The 20234-nt window shown below is 48.7% G+C and overlaps 1 protein-coding gene across 1 annotated transcript in view; it reads left to right on the top strand.

Moving 5' to 3' along the window:
• The window catches only part of KCNT1 (potassium sodium-activated channel subfamily T member 1), a 77061-nt gene that overhangs the window by 48968 nt on the left and 7859 nt on the right, over window positions 1-20234 (top strand). The window contains exons 18-28 of the mRNA XM_025193863.1: window positions 3903-4119; window positions 6734-6839; window positions 7664-7836; window positions 8119-8190; window positions 8616-8750; window positions 9363-9474; window positions 12219-12320; window positions 13100-13183; window positions 14029-14157; window positions 15324-15344; window positions 17147-17450. Of these exons, the coding sequence (XP_025049648.1) occupies window positions 3903-4119; window positions 6734-6839; window positions 7664-7836; window positions 8119-8190; window positions 8616-8750; window positions 9363-9474; window positions 12219-12320; window positions 13100-13183; window positions 14029-14157; window positions 15324-15344; window positions 17147-17450 (1455 nt within the window). The remainder of the gene's footprint in view (window positions 1-3902; window positions 4120-6733; window positions 6840-7663; window positions 7837-8118; window positions 8191-8615; window positions 8751-9362; window positions 9475-12218; window positions 12321-13099; window positions 13184-14028; window positions 14158-15323; window positions 15345-17146; window positions 17451-20234) is intronic.

Here is a 20234-nt window from a genome sequence, read left to right as displayed (position 1 = left end):
CAGCTATCTGACAAAAGACCTGTCGATGCTGGGATTCGAATGGTCTGAGGGTGGGGTTGGAGCATCCTTCATCGGGTGGTTCTTTGGCTTGGGCACGATGATCTGTTTGACCCACTCATCTGATCACACAGGTTAAAAGCTTTGACCTGCTAGGATGGGTGACGCTTGGAAAGACAACACGGAAACATTAATAATTAAACCTTGACTTCTTTGGTGGGGGGGAAAAAAGACGTTGCTTTAAGAGCCTGCAGCCATGCTCTAGCAGCTGCGTGGGAGGGTAGCGCTATCTGGGAGCGATGGATGAGTCAGTGAGAGCATTAGTAATACCACTCTGGACATCTTTGTGGCCTTTCATTGCCAGATTTCACTATACTTTACAAACATCAACCAATGATTGCCTAACGGGGGGTCTCAAAAATGCCGTTGTAGGTGGGAAACGATCATGGAGCAGGCGTATCTTTGTGAGGTCCTGCTGGGATCGGCTCTTGACCCTGTGCTGTTACCAAGGACCTGCAATTAAAGATAAACTTATTACTGAGAAAGTCCACTGATGAGACAGAGGTCGGGGGAGTGATCCATCCTGGAGAGAACAGGTCACTGAAACAGGTCCCTGGTAACCTGGGCACCAGCAAGCAAATGTCTTTTAATATCGCCAACAGAGAAGTTATGGATATGAGAACAGGGAATATAGGTCTTGGCAGGGGGCTGTCTCCTAAGAAGCAGTGACCATGAAAAGGTCTCGGGTTCACGGTGGATAAGGAGCTGAACTGGAGATCCCAGTGTGAGGCCAAAAGGGCTCACGTGGTTGTTGGATGTACAAGCAAGGGGATATCGCGTGGCAGTCGTGAGGTTGTCTTACGTTCCCTCTGTATTTGGTACCGATGCTGCCGCTCACGGGATACTGCATCCAGCTCCGGTGTTCATAACTTGAGAAGGATGCTGATAACAGGAGGGGAGTCGGAAGAGACCCACCAGAACGGTTAAAGGTTTGGGGAAAGATGCCTAATACGACATCAGTCTATTTAAAGACTCAGTTGATCTATTCATAGCCTTTCTGGGGAACAGAAATGTGATAACAGAAAGGCCTTGGTACTACAGGGCCCTTCAGTCTCACTGGCAAAGGTATAACAAGGCTGGAAGTTGAAGCAGCGCAAACTTAGGCTAGCAATTAGGCGCATATATTTTCAGCCCTGAGAAAGGCAAACCATGGCAAGATCTCGCCACTCCTGAAATACCCTGGTTTGCTTTCCAAGGCTGGGTCTGCACAAGATATTTTTGCTGGCATAGTGCTGTGGGTTTGAGCCTGTTGGTATTGGGGTTTTTCTTCTTATTTGAACATTTCTCTACCAGCAAAAGCACCAGTGAAGATGCATTTATGCTGGCAAGACGGCATTTTCGCTGGTGTAGCTTGTTGCATTTGGCAAACTGTTCATCAATGCATTTTTTTCATGTTAAAAGCTGCATTCACTCTAGAAGGGTCTGTAGCCTATTTATACTGGGATAGTTTTACTAGCAAATCTTCTCTGGTGCAGGCTTGGCCTAAATCTCCTTTTCGACTACGGACTGTATCCAACGCAGCTAAGCACGTGTGCAGGCACAGGTACGCAACCGAGCTTTCACCGGCCCTCTGGAACGGAACAAGACGTTCCTCTGAAACACAAAGAGATAATAGAGTTGGGGTTTTGCTTCTCGCAAACGATTCCTGTGATCTCTCAGTGTGTTTCTTCAGCACCGAGGTGTTTGCCGTGTTCATTCAGCTGTGCCTAATCCAGGATTTCAAACAAAAATCCCACTTTGTCATTTTTGTAGTAATCTTGGAGCTCTACAGCTCCTGGTCTCTGCTGCGGACAAAGCTGTATCCACATTTTAATAAGAACTCAGATGCAGTTCAGGGAGGTTTGAATGCAAACTCGTTTATGAAGGCAAGAAAGGAAGAGACTTCAAACATTTGAGGATGTTTTGTGCTAGAGTCGAGGTGGGTGCCGAAGAAGTGCTGAAGAAATGGAAGAGGCTTGAAGTTCGGTGCGATTTGCACAGCAACATTTCTGGGTGCTTTTGAAAATGTAGTCTGATGGCTAAGAGTCTTTCCAGACAAAGAGTAGCACAGGGGATTCGTTAGCACTGGCGGCAGCAGGCTGTACCCGAGACCACTGCTTCGGCAGCCAGAAGAGGACCGTGCTAAATCTGTTGAAGAGCTGCTTGGAAACGGGGCCAAGCGAGCAAGAGCGACATGGTCGCGCTGCGTGCACGGTGCGTTCTCGGGAGGCTCCCAGGAACTGAGCTGTCGGGAGCCCAGGATATTTGCAAGCTGCAAAACCGTTTCGTGGAACGACCCGTCCGAATGGAGCGGAACGATCCTGATCTCCAAGTTCGGATTGACAGCGGGCGCCCTCAAACGTTCCAAGCACATAGGGGTTATTTTGAACTGAGAATGCCAGAAGACAATTCGAGTTGGACAAAATGTGTTGGAAATTGCAGATAAGAAGGTCACAAACCCCGGGGCCTTTCCCACAAGCTGAGTTTTGCCACCGAGATTCCTGTCTCCATAGGACTTCAGCATGCGATCGGCTCCCATCTTGCTGTGAGCTTTGACCAGCAGGCAAATTGCTCTTACTGATAATTAAATTCTCTCTTTGGCTTCAGAGAGAATGAGGGCGGCATGAACAGTGTGGGCTCATGAGTACGTGTTTGTTAGAGTTTAGGAGTAGTTAAGGGGGCTTTCCCCCTCCTTAACATCCATGAATGATGTTCCCAATAAAAGATGGAAATCTTGCATGTTGAGGGCTTGTGAATGCATCAGCTCCAGATGAAAATACTTCTCATCCTCGCAGGGAAAAGGGCATCTTATAAACTGATCATTTCCCAGTTCCTATGAATTCAGTCGGCTCTTACAGCAGGTATAAACTCTTGTTCAAGGGGCTTGGTCCTGCCAGGTGCTGAGCAATCAGGCGCCTATTCACAACACTTAAGCACTCTCTTAAATTTGCTCAGTTGGTCTAATAAAGCATATCACATCTCCCCAAAGAGTACTACTCAGTTGGTCTAATAAAAGATATCACATCTACCTAAAGAATACTACTCAGTTGGTCTAATACAGGATATCTCATCTACCCAAAGATTACTACTCAGTTGGTCTAATAAAAGATATCACATCTACCTAAAGAATACTACTCAGTTGGTCTAATACAGGATATCTCATCTACCCAAAGATTACTACTCAGTTGGTCTAATAAAAGATATCACATCTACCTAAAGAATACTACTCAGTTGGTCTAATACAGGATATCTCATCTACCCAAAGATTACTACTCAGTTGGTCTAATAAAAGATATCACATCTACCTAAAGAATACTACTCAGTTGGTCTAATACAGGATATCTCATCTACCCAAAGATTACTACTCAGTTGGTCTAATAAAAGATATCACATCTACCCAAAGAACCTTGCCTGATTAAATTTAAGCATGTGAACAATCCCATTGATATGACAGAGCTGGTGAAAGCTTCCCTTCTTATTTCTTGGATAGTTTTATGTGAGTCTTGGAAAACTGAGTATCAAAATTCAATTTGGAAATGATTAATAAAAGACTTAATTGATTGTTTTAGATTGAGCTGGAGTCCATAGATTGCTTATGACCTTGGCTTGTATCTCTCTATGATACATTATCCTTGAAGTCTTTACTCAGGTCTGCAACACGTTATGCATTAATTGTTTCTTAACCCTTCTATGACTACATGTAAATGCAAATGTAATGTATAGTGCAACAGAGAGGTCCTCATACACTGGCTTCCCTGCAGTACCTTAGTGCCCTTGTGCGGTCCATAGCACACCAGACAGAAATACTTTGCTTTCATGTGTTTATCGGTATATTTGTTTGGCCCTTCCTTACTCTTCATTTCCAGGAACAGTAGCCATGGATCTGCAAAATACAGAGTGCCGGCCTGTTAACAGCAGCAAGCTGACCCTCCCGGCTGAAAACGGGTCAGGCACCAGGCGACCTAGCATTGCCCCAGTGCTCGAGTTAGCTGACAGCTCTTCCCTCCTGCCCTGCGACCTGCTCAGTGACCAGTCAGAAGACGAGATGACTCAGTCGGATGAAGAAGGGCCTACGGTTGTTGAGTAAGTTGCCATTTGATAGCAGCATCGCTCTGTTTTAGTGTCCGAAAGACTTTTAAAGTGTTTGGAAATCCCGCTCGTGCAAACAGTCACGCAGTTGCAGCGCAAGAAAGGGCAAAAATCGTGGCGTGTACAAACGCCCGCTGCATCATCATAAGAGATCAGCCTTGTGTAGGTTGGGATTTTCAAACAAGTTTTAAGAGATATGCATGCCTACCTTTATGCTGTCTTCCACTTAATTCCACAAATGCCTAATAGGCGGTCCCTGTGCCAGATGGCTCGCAATCTACTCTTTGGGTTGTACCTTCTACTTTTTGGATCATTGCGGCTATAGTGTTAGAGTCAACGAGGTGGCTTTTCTTGTGAGTCTGCAGAAGAGAAGGCTGAGAGGGGATTTAATAGCAGCTTTTAACTCCCTGCAGGGGGGTTGCAAAGAGGATGGAGCTGGATGGTGACAGATGACAGGACAAGGAGCAATGGGCTCAAGTTGCAGCAAGGGAAGTTGAGGTTGGATATTAGGAAAAACTCACTAGGAGGGAAGTGAAGCACTGGAACAGGTTACCTAGAGAGGTGGTGGGATCTCCATCCTTGGAGGTTTTTAAAGCCTGGCTTGACAAAGCCCTGGCTGGGATGATGTAGTTGGGGTGGTCCTGCTTTAAGCAGGGGGTTGGACTAGATGTGACCTCCTGAGATCCCTTCAACCCTCATTTTCTATGATTTCGATGAGTCTATTTTTTGTCTCATGGTAGTTCCAGCGGGAAAGAGGGGCGTAGGCAGGGCAGGGCACGATTGGGTGTGACTTGTGCAAAAACAGGCCAAGAGATAGTCCACCGCCAAGAACTTGCAGTCAAGGCCAGCTCCCTACTGAGCAGCGCTATGCAGTCACACTCAGGATTGCCTTCCAACCGTTTGCCATAAATGCACATTCCTTTGGGCTGGGGTAATCATCAAGAGACAGGTGTAAAAGATCCATGTTTAACATAAACTCATCCTTAGATCTAAAACCCCCTTTCATTTATATCATCTCTTCCCCTTGTCGTCCTTGCTGTTGTCCTTGTCGGGTGTTATTGATGTGTTGTCAGTGTTGAAGTCTGGCAAAGTCGACCCCAACACTAATCTTGTCTTAAAGAACGACCGCAGCCTCGGTTCGGTGGCAAAGATTCGGCCAGGTTTATTGTCTACAAGCACAGCCCTAACACATTTTGGCCTAACCAGTGCATCAGACCAGGAGCTAAGACATTTGTACCTGTGCCAGGGTAGTCAGCACAACGCCAGGCAGACTTCCCCAGGATGCTATGAAGTCTCCCTGCTTTCCAGTTCTCTTTATACAAGGATCAAAACAAATGTCCTATTGCTTTAATCTGTATCTTGAACGTCTCAAGCCGTCTTGTACTGCGGGCTTGTTTCACGTTCTGACCTGGGCGTTCCCATCCTAACCTTATCATCCTGCTGCTAGACTATCCTCCCATCTCCCCTTCCCATCTCCAAAGTTTTATTTATGCATCGGTCAGGTTTGCTGGCGAAGCCTGCTCCTGTCAGTGCTTTAGCAAAGCCTTTGTGCGAGCAGCATGTATTGATGAAGACTCCAGCAAGGCCTACACCCCTCTTGGAAGCGCTGGGCAAGCCGGCAACCCTCTCAGTCTCAGCCTAAAGAGAAAGAACAGGATCAGGCCTCAGCTGACATACGAGCCTTGCCAATGGGAGATCAAGCAAGCCATCCACTCTGTGCTATTAAAATGCCAGCAGAGCTCTCCCTGATATTTTGTATCTCCATTGGATTGGTACAGCTAATACATGCAATTATTTTTCCCTTTGCCAAAATCCAGTTTGCATAAATTAACCTCTCGTTAATAGATTTTCCTCTGCTTCTGCTCTGTCGCTGGGGAAGCTCCCCTGAGTCTTATCTGCAGCGACGTGCTTATTTAAATTACGCTGCCAATTCACGAGTTAGCAAACGGTGCAAGAGCAGCACCGTGTGGTCAGTTCTGCATTTTCAAAGCAGCTCTTAATGGCTGCTGATGAGCCAGGTAATATATTTGTGTGAGCCCACACATGCACAAGCACAAATGGGTTCATTTGTAAGGGACACCATACCGTTATTAAAGTGGTGAGTAAAGCAACAGCACAAAAGCTGGCAATTCTGACTACGGTTTTAAATGGATTTCAATTCTCCGTAGTCTGACAGCTTTATTTTTTTTCTTCCATTATAGCAGCAGTGCAAAGTACAGCACGTACAGTACATTAAATGAAGGTGAAACCAAAAATAGGTGATGGGAGTTTTGTCTCTCTTTTTTCTTTTCCGACTCACAGTCTGCCGGCCAGTCTTAGATGTTGAGACCCATCTCTGCTAAACGCTTCCAGATGTTTTTGTCTTCCAGGATCTGTTTAATTGTCTGGGGGTTCATGAGAATAAAGGGGGTATGTGTCTGCGTCTGTGTGTCTATGTTCCCTTCATCCCGTTCTGTGACCCTTTGCCGGCCGAAGGCGTTTTTAAAACGTGTTCCCGTGCTTTATTTCTATTCTTGCCGTTCCAGCATCACTTAATAGTGTTTGCTGTGTGTGTGTGTGGCAAAATACAGGCGTGCCCCGATACTGATGGCTGTTATCTCTGCTCTAGGTACGTGAAAGGCTACCCCCCCAACTCCCCCTACATTGGGAGCTCTCCCACTTTGTGTCACCTCTTACCCGAAAAGGCCCCGTTCTGCTGCCTCAGGCTGGACAAGGTAAGGGGCTCGCTTCAGGGCAAGCAATGAAACATGTCAAGGACATAACTTTCTCACTGGGAGGGTGGTGAAGCACTGGAACAGGCTCCCCAGAGAGGTGGTGGACGCTCCATCCTTGGAGGTGTTGAAGACCCAGGTAGACAAAGCCGTGGCTGGGATGATGTAGTTGGGGCTGGTCCTGCTTGGAGTATGGGGTTGGACTAGATGTGACCTTTTGGGGTCCCCCCAACCCTCATTTTCTATGATTTCTATGACAGCCAATGGACAGCAGCCCTAGACCCACCCTGGTTACTGTCCTCCTGTTTTGGAGACTCATCTGGGAGACCAAGGATTGAATAGACCTGGGCAGAGAGCTCGCTGTAGGGAGGATGGCCTTATTCCCCGAGCAGGGGGCATGCACTGTGCTGTACCAGCCACCCGGACAGCTGTCCTCTCCACGGCCGCTTGGTCTAACTCCTTCTAGCTGTGCAAAAGTCACTCTCGATGCTCAAAAAAGACAAGCAAAGTGAGACATTGCCTGCCAGAGAGTGGGGCCATGCGAGCTGTGGGCCCCAGCCCCCATGGCTGAAATGACAGCATAGTCCCAGTCCCCTCCTGATCAGACTTGGCAGGGTCCTTCTCCCGCTCGTCCTACCCGCTGGTCTCTGCAGAGCTCGATAGGGCTGAGCCTGCCTAGTGGTTTTGCCGTGTCTGAATTTTGGAAGATTCCCTCTCCCCGGGGGAAACGTGGCCGTTTATCCTCCGGTGCCCATAGCCTGGCGTCAGGGCACGTGGGCAGCTCAGAACGGCTCACCAAGTCACGATGCTTTTCCGCCTCTGCCCAGGGTTGCAAGCACAACAGTTTTGAAGACGCCAAGGCCTATGGGTTTAAGAACAAGTTGATTATAGTCTCAGCAGAGACTGCCGGGAACGGGCTGTATAATTTCATCGTCCCCCTCCGCGCCTACTACCGGTCCCGGAAGGAGTTAAACCCGATTGTGCTGCTCCTGGATAACAAGCAAGTACTTTTCCAAAGTCATTTTCCATTGCATCGGGCCTTTCCCTCCCTTCAAATGGGCATTTCGTACCACGAGGGATTGTGCCGAGTGGTTCTAGTTGGTGTCTGAATGCACTATATGCAATATAATGTAGCTTTTTGACTGAGCTCCGGTACTTGGGGGTCAGGCTAGATGATCTGTTCAGGTCCCTCCTGACCCTAGCTACTATGATACTAGATACTATGGTACTTCTTAAAGAAATGTCCTATGAACCTTTTTGCCATTTGTCTCTCTTCCTCCAGGCCAGATCATCACTTTTTGGAAGCCATCTGCTGTTTCCCCATGGTTTACTACATGGAAGGCACGATCGATAAGTAGGTGTCCTTTGTTCACAGGTGTGAGTCTATCAGTCTGTCTACCCGGCTGCCCATCGTGGTCACATCTGACCGCTGCCATGCAGAATTAGGTTAAACTCTGTTATCCACCAGGACTTACCACACTGTTGCTTCTTTGGGTTGTCTAACTGCCAGTGCTAACTGCAGTGGAGAGGGTCATCTTTTAAGAGCCCACAACTTTGTCCAAGTCTCCTCCTTGCATCTTAGCAAATGCTGTAGGATTCACCTCAAGTTTCCCCACTTCTTAGGCATCATAAAATGGTCATTATGATATCAGAAGCATTTGGCATGAGCTCATCATTGCCATTCATGTGGGCTGAATGCATGCACCTTTGCAAAATAGCATTCGTTGTTTCATCCCTCCGTGCATTAACCTCCTCCTTTGTCTTTGGGAACGATCCCAGCCTGGACAGTCTGCTGCAGTGTGGCATCATTTACGCTGACAACTTGGTGGTGGTGGATAAAGAGAGTACCATGAGCGCCGAGGAAGATTACATGGCAGATGCCAAAACCATTGTCAACGTCCAAACCATGTTCAGGTGAGAAGCAGCCAAGGGTCCTTCTCTATCATTTGCATGTGCCTAGGACTCAGAAAAGCTGGGCTAGATGGGATCGCGTCAGGGTCCCAGGTCTCGTAGGCAGGGGTCGGTTCCCTTTCTGCATTTGGAGCCGTGCTAGAAGCTGAGCGAGCACCAGTGTGAGTGGGAGGCCAGGGCACAAAGGGGCTGGTGGGACCCGTGGGCGCTGGGGAGGGGTGTGATAGCAGAGCAGTTAGATCTTCCCACTGCTGCAAAGGCGTGAATGGAAATCCTGCTCTGGACTCATGCCGCAGGCTGCTGTGTTTAACTCGGACCGCAGAGGCACAGGGCGATGCGGAAAGGCCCTTTCCCCTCCCCACACCGTGTGCATCAGCAGCCACGAGCCTCTCCACGCGTGTGTGCAATCACCATGGCTCATCCAGTGAATTAAGACCTGGCTTGGCAACACTTGCACAGCGTCGTGGTGCTAACCCCCCACCCATTCCCCCATCCTCTTGCTGGTCTTGGAAGAGTTCGACCATTGCTCCCAGGTGAAGCTGACATGTTCTGCCATTTCCACACCCACCCCACTGCTCGCACGCGAGGCGCTCACCGCTCTGCCTTCCTTTCCAGGCTGTTTCCAAGCCTCAGCATCATCACGGAGCTGACCCACCCATCCAATATGAGGTTCATGCAGTTCCGAGCGAAGGACAGCTACTCCTTGGCCCTTTCCAAACTAGAAAAGGTGAGGTGCACCCTTGTCCCTGGGCACTTAATGCGGGGTGCTCACAGACCTATTTGCTCACTGGGGTTGGAAGGGTTAATATAACGAGTCATTAATTTAGCGTTCTTCCTGGCCGGGACTCTCCTGCTGCGCTCTGCAGTCATTAAAGTTAATGAATTGCCATCCAAGATACACAAGTATGTGGATGTTTGACCTTTTGGGTCTCTGGGCTTGTTAATAGTTGTGGATAGATTTGGAGTTTTCCCCGCTGTCAGGCTGGTTTTCAACTGCCAGTACAAAGCAGGTGAAGACGGGCTTCTGGATCGAATTAAATTGTATATCCAAATGAAATCTTGCTAAGGAAATGGGGTGGGGTACAACTAACAGCTGGCAAGGAGAAGGGAAAATATGTCTGGGCTAACTGAACCAGGTGGTGCCATTGTACGACTGCGCTCCTTTGAGTCTGTTAGATGTCAGGATCAACTAAAATAATCCCTCGCTTGCTTCTGCCGAGTCGAAAGCAGGGCGTGCAATGTCTTTGCTACTGGTGCAAGGCTCCAGCGTCTTCTTTCCTTTCTCGCGCGTTCACATACTTTGTGCTGGATTCGTGGGGTTGAGGGTGAAGGGAGTCAAACCAATTCAGAGGAAATAACCAGCCAAATCGAAGACTGGTCCTCCCGTTACCATCATTTTTCCTAACTTGAGTACGCTGACCTGTCAGCGAGGGTAATCCCTGAAAGGGCGCTAGGGTGTTCCTCAAGCTCTTGTAGGATGGAGCTGGACTGGTCTCAGTGGGGGCAGATGACAGGAGCAATGGGCTCAAGCTGCAGCAAGGGAGGTTGAGGCTGGATATTGGGAAAACCTGTCTCACTAGGAGGGTAATAAAACACTGAAATGGGTTTCCCAGAGAGGGGGTGGCATTTCCATCCAGGTTTCTAAGACCCGGCTCAACAAAGCCTTGGCTGGGATGATGTAGTTGGGGCTGGTCCTGCTTTGAACAGGGGGTTGGACTAGATGTGACCTCCCAAGCTCCCTTACAGCCCTCGTTGTCTGTGATTTCTACGATCCATCCCCCGGGCTGTCCTGCTGGACTTGGCTCTCGCTGCGATTGATAAAACAGCCACCCCGTCCCGCCCAGCTGCAAGTCCCGCCAGACAGCTCCTGCAGCAGAGGTACGGGCGAGGCGCAGGTATCTGTGGGGATGGGACAAGCAGGCAGGATCGCGACCCGGAGCTCAGATTTCCAGAGAAACAGGAGCGCTAACGGCCGAGGGAAGCGAGCGGTGTGGTTGTGCGCAGGGGTTAGGCAGTTGTGTCGTGGTGCTGGACCATGGGCCAGCTGCTGAATAGGACGAGTCCCCAGTAGCAGTGAGCCTGGCGTTGGTGGACCCGTATGAAAGACACTGCGCTGGGGGAAAGGATGGTTAAAGTGAACGAGCGCGTTCAAGTCCTGCCTCTGCCAAGGATCCCCTGCATGACCTCGGTCAAGCCACTTACTCTCTCTGCACCCAGGTCAAACAGGGATATATTAGCCCTCCTTTATCTGCTAGGTTGCCAGCTGTCTGGGGCAGGGATGGTCTCTGGCTAGGCCCTTCTGCTGTGACCCACATGAGCAACCTTGACCTCCATTAGGCCCCAAACAACACACGTGAAGGACGGATGGAGTTTTCTTCTCTTCACGTGCAAACAGAGCATCATGAAGCGTCTACCGCTGATCTAGGAGCATGGTCTCCGCAAATGAAGCACGTTGCAGGGCTCAGCGAAGCTGCTGAGTGCATTCGGTGTCTTGTGGGTCTGCTCCTCTCCCCAGAGCTCCCTGAAATGCAAGCGGAAGCTTTATGCTCTTTCATCCACAGCTTGGCCAGCCCCTCGCTACAAGCTTTCTACAAGACTCAGTCTTTCATCACTGGACAGTGGAGATGTGATAACAATTTTTATTAATTTTTTAATGATCCAAGAATAGTTTAACGTTTTGAGATGGGGGAGGTTAAGACTTGTTGGACCGCCCTGGGTGTTGGGAGAGATCCTGTTGGTTAAGGAAAGACCGGGTGTCTGCAGTTGTCACTGCTGCAACATTATATATATCTATATCTATATCTATATATATCTATATATATAATATGTATATATGTGTATATATATAATATGTATATATATATATAATATGTATATGTAATATGTATCTATATATAATGTGTATATATATGTAATATGTATATATATAATGTGTATATATATATATGTGTGTGTATGTATGCATATGTGTACATGCATATGTATGTATATATATATGTATGTATATATGTGTGTGTGTGTGTGTGTATGTGTATATATATATGTATGTATGTGTGTGTGTGTGTGTGTGTGTGTGTGTGTGTGTGTGTGTATATATAGATCACTTCAGAGGCAAATTCTCTTAAATATTTTTAAATTTCTTACTTACAAAAAAAAACCAACCTCTTGGCAAAAAAACATTTTTTAAACAACATTTTCCAGTTCTTAGTGTCTATTTTCTCCTGAAGAAGGGAAACCTAAACTTACCTAAATGAAAATTGTCATTTTGATTTAAAAAAATAAGGGATTTTTTACCCAAAAAGTGTACCCGGGAAGAAGCAGAAGGGCTGAGCCCTTCTTGAGATCCAGGGCTTGGAGGCATTGTGCTTCACGTGGATGGGAGCGCATGGGAAACAAAGTGGGTGGCATGGCTTGCTCTTGACCGGTGCACGCATGCTCCTCATCTTCCCGGTCTCTCTCCTTCCTCCGCAGAAAGAGCGAGAGAACGGCTCCAACCTGGCGTTCATGTTCCGGCTCCCGTTCGCCGCCGGCAGGGTGTTCAGCATCAGCATGTTGGATACGCTGCTCTACCAGGTCAGAAGGGCAGGTTTTGTCACTGCAAATGCTTTGAAAGGTGAAGCGGTTGAGCGGGCCGTACAGCCGTTCCAGCAGCCGTAGAGCTACCCTGGAGCATAAGATGCCTTTGCTGTATTTCTGTCTATACAAGGCACAGTGCCCCTCTCCAAGAAAGACCTGCAGGTCCAAGCATCCCAGTCCTGGCCTTCTCCTTCCTAGCAAGGGGGGCATCTATTGCCACCAGCAATCTCCGAGCTCCACATGTGCTTTTTGTGGGCCAGTGTTTCCTCCTCTAAGACTGTCTGACTTCCCCCACGATTCTGCGTATGGTTCGCGTCTAACTTAGGGAGCTATCATCCACTTGGATGCATTGCTTCCTCCATATTGTGCTCTTGCTGCATTGCTTTTGAGGGCATATTTTGTAGTTTTGCTAGCCATGTTTGTCTCCCATGTTGTAGAGAAGAATAATTCTCATTAATAATAAGCTTGATATAGCAGCACGGTAGCAAGCGCATACGTGAACCTCAACACCCTGCATCATTTTTCCTTGGGAGAGGAGGAGAAGGAAAGAGCCATACAGACTACAGTAGGTTGCTTAATGCAGCTCAGGACAGTGCCCAGATATCTTGGTGATGGGCAGGTTTAAGAACTGAAATGAAGGGAAAAGAGAATGGAACCACTACTTTCCCCCCCCCCCCCTAAAGGACCAAGATGTTTGCAAATCAAGAGAAATGATTATAACAAAACAAATGAGCCTTCTCATGGCCTGTCTGACTCCCCCATCCCTGTCCTTCCAGTCCTTCGTGAAGGACTACATGATCACCATCACAAGGCTGCTGCTGGGCCTCGACACCACGCCGGGCTCGGGCTACCTCTGCGCAGTAAGTGCTGATTTCACCCTGTTGCGCGCTGCGGTTACTCGAGATGGTGGGTTTGCTCGTGCATCCAAACCTTACGGTTGTTTGCGGGGATTAGATCTGGGACATCCACCTCCCGTCGTACAGGCCTCCCAGGGCGCAGTCCTAACAACCTCCTTGTTTGTCCTTGGGTGTATTGGAGCTGCCACGGGGAGTTTGCAGGCGAAGCAGAAATCACACAGGCTAGGGGCTTGGACACATGACATATGAACATCAATATAATTTAGGAGCCTCATCAAGGGGCAGTCGCATAATGACGAGCCCTACCTTTGGAAAAAATATAACGGGGAGGAAAACTGCATGGGTGCAAGTGATACGGGTGCAAAGCTATTCTGGGATAGCTGTTTGCTGTTGGCGAGCAGGCCCTTATCTGCTCCCCTTCACGTTGGCACTCTCCCAGAATAGCTGGGCGTGCATCTGCTCAGACCGCGGATGCAATTTATATCAGTGTCCCAAAGCCAGAGTAAATTGCAGTCGTGCAAGTGTCTGGTGTCCAGGGCCAAGGCCTGTGTCGTGCTTCCTCTGTGTCACCTGCACTAAGTGCTAATGCTAGAGGTTAAGTTTATAACAGTACCCCCCCACCTGAGAGATTTGGATAGGAACCAAGGCCCCCAGCCCCTGGGTCCAGACACCTTGGAGCCCTGCAGAGGTTCAGATCCGTATCCAAACTCTGCAACCACTCCGTCCTGCCCTGCTACTGACTCCTGTTTGGGGCCAATACGGAGATGACTGTTTGCAATGCAGTCATGTACATATTGGCCCCTGTAGTGTTAGCCAAGCATTGTATTATTTTTTCCGCTCCTGGCCAGATGAAGATCACTGAAGATGACCTGTGGATCCGGACGTACGGCCGCCTCTTCCAGAAGCTCTGCTCTTCCAGTGCAGAGATTCCCATTGGGATCTACAGGACCGAATCGCACATGTTTGCAACCTCCGAGGTGAGGAAGGGCCACAGCTTGTTGAAGAGCTCCTGGGGCAATAAGGTCTATCAGGCTGGCCAGATCCCCCATCTCTGGGAGTTCAGAGCCACCAATGAACTGCACTGTTGTAACCTGCATGGGGGGCTGGGCGTTCAGACACCTGCTAGGGGACATTTCCATGACCGTGGGGATGGCTGAGACACGCTGCCAGAAGCCAAAGGGCACCCATATTGACTAGGGTTCGTCCCCAAGGGTTGGAACAGAGGGGGATGCAATAAAGTTATATAGAGCCTCCATTTACATGCATTAGTTCAGTGCAAAACAGCTGGAAACACCTGCCAAAAAAGGAGGCTGGTGCTGACTCACTGCTCTTCTCTCTTAATTTTGCTGTCTGTGTTAAGGCTCTTTTGTCAGAGGACATGTATGCAGTGGAGGCAGAGAAGCTGGTGCCCGAATGGTGCATTGCAGTAACATGAATAATGTATCCATGTTGGTGCAAACAGTGATGAATGCTGCATTCAGAGCTGGGCAATCCTGGGGCCTTGCTCTGCTACTGACTCATCGCATGCCCTTGGGCACGTCACCTAGAAACAGCTCTTCAAAGGTGTTTGAGTCACCCGCTCTTGCTGGCTTTGGCGGGTGTTAGGTCTTTAAATGACCTCAAAAAGCTGGCTCCTGATCCTTCTGGGCTTCAGTGCCCCTGTGAATAAAATGCAGATCAGAGCATCATCGTGGTGGGGTTTTAGAGTTCACCGTGTTTTGGGCAGTGCTTTGAACATGGGATTGCCATAGACAGGGTATGATGAATTATTTCTTTAGCTCTCAAGGGCTTTCCAGCTCCTGAACAGCTGCTTAGAGATTGGAGGCTTTGGCGGGAGAGGTCTTGTCTGCATTAGTCTCGGTGGCTGTCGTGACACCAGTCGGGGGACGCTGGCATAGCTGTGTCACCTCCACGAGTGACCAGAGCTCTCAGATGTCAACATTGCTCTGTCCACAGCAGGGGTTTTGCTGCTATAACCACATCGACTATGGGGGCAAAGGGATATTTTCACACTGGTAGCCAACCTACAGGCAGAGCTTGGTAGCGTAGGCCTGGTCAGTGATTTGGGCCATGATGAGCCAGCACTAATACACATTCATTCTTAACGCATCCTGACCTTTTTTTTTCTTTCCTCCAAATGCAGCCTCATGACATCAGAGCGCAGGTGAGTAGCGTTTGCATTAAACCTGGGAGAACTTTCCCGGGATCTTCTTCTGCTTCAGATAGTGCTGGCTATTTTAATGTAACGTGGCGGGGAGCTTTGCTGTGAGCAATCCAGTGAGCTGGGTGCTAAAGAAAAGGGGAATTTCCAGAATTTGGCCCAGTTTTACCTCCCTGGGGAAGGAGCATTCCCTGTGCAAATGTCCCCTTTGGCTGGCTCGCTGGAGGGCCCTGTATGAATTAGATCATAGAAAATGAGGGTGGGAAGGGAGCTCAGGAGGTCCTGTCTAGTCCAACCCCTGCTCCAAGCAGGACCAGCCCCAACCACATCATCTTTGTCTAGCTGGGTCTTCAAAACCTCCAAGGATGGAGACTCCACCACCTCTCTGGGTAGCCTGTCCCTGTGCTTTACTACCCTCCTAGTCAGGTAGTTTTTCCTAATATCCAACCTAAACCTCCCTTGCTGCAACTTGAGACCACTGCCCCTTATTTTGGTCTTGGGTTTTTGGGGCCTGGGAAGTAGCAAGAGAGAGCAGGGGAAATGTGAGGGGAAGGAGATCAAATCAATGCCCCCCGAGTCTGCTCGGTGCAAGGTCCTTCTGCCCCTCTTGCACGCTTTTCATGTGTGTCCACTGCACAATTAAAGTCCCCCCCTATTTTATGTTGGGGTTTCATTTCTGGACACTTGCTCACCCTCTTCATGATCAGCACCACCAGGCTAAAGGAATGACTTCCCTCCTCTAGACACCAGGGCTTGCTCCTTAGGACCCCAAATGAGGCAGCAGCAGCCCAGATGTGCCTCGTAGGACATCCTAAAGGAAAGTGTGAAGAACAGGCCTCGAATCATAAAAGAAAACTGGTTCTTGTTCTTCTAGGCTAAAGGAAGCCACCTCTTTAACTGCTGAAGCATTCAGTCAAAATGAGAGCGCGCGCCATCTCGGAAATAAAAAATCCCCTAAAATTCCTGTTTGATCAGGCAGTCGAGACCCGGCACTCATCTCCGTATCGGTGCGTGGCTGCATTTCTGCAATAATCTTTCAGTTGCCCACGCGCTCATCTTGCTCTCTAGGTAGCTCAGTTATTTGAGAACATGGCCCTGAACTACCGCTTTGAAGCGATTGCTGGCTCTCCTTTTGAATGTGAATGCTAATCCCTGGCTAAATTAGCCTGTGGTTCTTTGCTTGAGTGGTTTCATTCAGCCTAATGACAGGATTTTTAGAAGGTAACTCTCTCCCTTTTTGGATCTTAATCCTTAAAATGCTAGGTACGTACCCATTTCTTATCCCTCATGTTAGGAATAATTCCAGGATAATACTTTCCACGCTCTGCTAAGACTCAGAAAGCAAGAGCCCTCCATGAATTACGTGGGGACATGTAATTCAGATAAGAATAGCTGATTAGAGAGCCAGCCTCAGCTTTAAAACATGTGGATTGAAAGGCTCATAGAAAGCTGCTGCCGCGAGCTGGAGGTTGGCGTGCAGTTAAATGCAATCTGATTCCTAGATGTGCTGCAACCCGTGGCGCTAATAGGCGGATCCGCGCCGTGCTGGGTGGCTTACGTTGCATGGTGGACTCATGCTTGTCATGTCTGCGGTAAAGGGGAGAGATAGTGATGGGAAAGTCAGCTCCTCGGGCATCCTGAGTGTCATCGTCTCCCCCTTATAGCAACAGATTGCAGGCCATAATGCGAGACTGTTCCAGCCATGGTGCTGGGAACAGCCAACTCCGTTGGAGTCGGGCCCTCCCGATGTAGCTAGGAAAAAAGGCATTTTAGTTCTTTCCCTTATGAACTGCTGGGGCTTCCAGTCACAGATCTCAATCAATGTTGAGGATTGCGAGGATACCAAAGATGTCAAGGAGCACTGGAGCATCAAGACGAGCCATCACAGGAACTCCTGCTCCAGCGACCAGTCTGAGCACCCCTTGCTACGGCGCAAAAGCATGCAGTGGGCCCGCCGGCTGAGCAGGAAAGGAAACAAGCACACGAGCAAGACGGCCGAGTGGATCAGCCAGCAGAGACTGAGTCTGTACAGGAGGTCGGAAAGGCAGGAGCTTTCGGAGCTCGTCAAAAACCGGATGAAACACCTGGGTTTGCCCACCACGGGGTACGGTGAGTAGGTTTGGGTTTTGCTTTATGGTCTCTCCAGCAGCGCATCCCATTTGCAAGCCGATCACATGAGTTAGCACCCAGCCTAATCGAACCCGACATGTCCAGGGCATAAATATCCTGAAGCAAAGTCTCATCTCCCAGCTGGTTCGTAGTTCTGCATAGTGCATTCGCACTCAGCTGCCCCGTCAACCCGCTCTCCTCTTGGGCCTGCAGAATCGAGGTTATAAGGGGCACGCGCTCAGCCACTGGCCTCGTTTCTGCGGTCTCAAATCACTGTGGATGCCCGTGTAATTCGTTTCACCTGTAATAACTGCGTGTGTCCCTGGTCTGCAGGTCCAAGTGGGGGCACAGACACCTAAATGACCCATTCTCTATCCCTGCGGAAGCGATGGCTAGCTAAGGACAGGTCAAAACCACTGGCCTTCAATATGCAACCAAAATATCCATTTATTATAGACACTAATATTGTTGTCCGAGAATTCCCCCCTCTGGGGCATGCACGGGAAAACACCAATTTATAGGCTGGTGCAATAGCCCGTGACTGTGTTTTCAAATCCTTCATAACGAAGGTGTTTGAGGAGCTAGAGCAGGGGTGGCCAACCCACGGCTCTTCAGAAGTGAATATGCGTCTCCTTGAATCTTTGCACAAGTGCACAGTGACCAGCTTCCATTGGGCCAAGCTGGTCACCGTGTGCTTGTGCAAAGATTCAAGGAGACGCGTATTCACTTCTGAAGAGCCGCGGGTTGGCCACCCCTGAGCTAGAGGGCTGAGCGGTTAGTCTTTAGGACCTCTCCATTAAGCAAGCACCGTACCATATCCTCAGCATAATGTAAGCATCCTCTAGCGCAACACGTATTTCTGGTGAAAGGTTTTAATTGGACTTTTCAACCAACTCTCTCAACTTTTTGGACAATAAGAATCCAATAATCCCTTGGTTATGACGCAGTCTCTGGCCCCCAGCTCTCTCGTGTGTTTGTTTTTCTTTTCTTCCTTTCTTTTAGCCATCCTGTGCTGCTGCTGCTGCCTGTTTGCCTCCATGCTAGAAACGCTTGTCCTCTTCATCCCTAGGCAATGGCTTCCTGCATACACTCAACGTAGCAGCTAGGCTCATATAGGATGACACAAGCCATAAGCACCGTCTTGTGCACTGAGGAATTGTGCAACGGGGGTGACCCTAGCAAGACACGGGGCGGGGGCTGGATTCCTAGTTGCTAAGAAGGTTTCTGAGGTTTGTTTTTTGCAGCCTTTCCGGCTATGAACGGGAGGGAAGAAATAGATGCAACACAGCCAAGTGTTTGGGTTTGGGATGGACGTAACCATTGGCACAGTTGGTTCCACAAAATGGAGCAAGGAAGAGGGTAGGATGGGTTTCAAATCAGAGGTGTCCTGGTAGGATCTAAGCTTGTTCTCACAGGCATTTAAGGAACTCAACGGTTGTGCAGGCAGGCGTGGGATCGTGGAGCATCGTTCCCCGCTTCTGAGCAGGGATCCAGTGGCACGGTGATGTTTGGAGAGGTATATCGGGGGTGGCTTTAAGTCCTGGTCCCACACGCCATGTAGTCGGGCATGGTCTGAGCCTGTAGTAGAGTCACAGACGGTAAAGTCAGAGTGATGATGTTGCACCAGCGATGACTGTTGTTGTCTTCTGAATTGAAGTGTTGGTAGATACACGATGAGAGGACACTAATTCTGCTTGACCATATAATGACACCGTTCGGCGCAAACGCAGTGGCTGTGGAGATGGTAATTGCATGGTGCCCTGTCATTGTAACCAAAGCTGCATCTAGGGTCTAACTACATAGCGGGAACTGCGCTAAGTTTTTTACGTGCTTAAAAGACCTCACCATGGGTCATTTGTCTGTGCGCCTTTTTCTGTATGTAAGGAACAGTTGCATGCCAGCTGAAAGTCTGCAGGTGGAGCGGTGAACACTGTGTGTGTTCGTGTCTCGTGTACTGCCATTTCCACGTGTCCTTCACAGCCCAGAGTTAGGACTTCTTCTCAATCTGCTGTCCGTGCTTTAAATGTCCCATGCATTTCTGCTTCTTGTACAGCTGTGTTTCCAGCCCTGGCTCAGAGCCTGGACCCTGGATGTTGGCGTTTCCTCCTCTTAATATGCAAACGAAGGACTCATTTCTTTGTAGGTAACCGCCAGGGCTGGGCAGTTGCTTTGGGATGCTGAAGTCTTAAAGGCTGGTACAGAAATTATAAGAATTTAATATAACAATGCCCTGGGATATTATCTGAGGGGCAGCAAGAGCATCTGTTAAGTAGTCAGGGCTGGTAATAGAGATGGTATCTTTTATTAGACCAACAAGATTTTTGCAAAAAATATATATTTAATTGCAAGCTTTTGGGCTTCTTTAATTTCAATTAAAGGCTTTTTTTTTTTTTTGCAAAAATCTTGTTGGTCTAATAAAAGATATCATCTCTATTACAAGCCCTGATTGCTTTTTCCTCTAGACCAATATGGCTGCCACCTGGATACCTGACATCTGTTAAGTAGTGGAAGAAGTGAGTCAAAGATCACATATTTTCTCTCCCTTTAATATTAGACAAATGGAAAAAAAATCTGTGCCTTAATCTATGCCTACAAAAGGGCAAAAGCTGCTAAAGACCTTGAGATACAGACCATCAAAGAGAGAGCCATGTGGTTTCGGGTTGCCCAAAGATAGGGTTTGTTTGCACAGCCGCCTTTTCAGAAGGTTTCCAGGCTCCTTTGCTGGTGAAGTTTCAAGACCTGCTGCCCCGATCACGTATGGTCCTCTAGCCTTTGCTGGACATC

The sequence above is a fragment of the Alligator sinensis genome, unplaced genomic scaffold (assembly GCF_000455745.1).
Source record: "Alligator sinensis unplaced genomic scaffold, ASM45574v1 scaffold611_2, whole genome shotgun sequence".
NCBI classification, from domain to species: Eukaryota; Metazoa; Chordata; order Crocodylia; family Alligatoridae; genus Alligator; species Alligator sinensis.
Note: the sequence above shows the minus strand (reverse complement) of the source record. Positions and strands in the feature narration are given on the sequence as shown.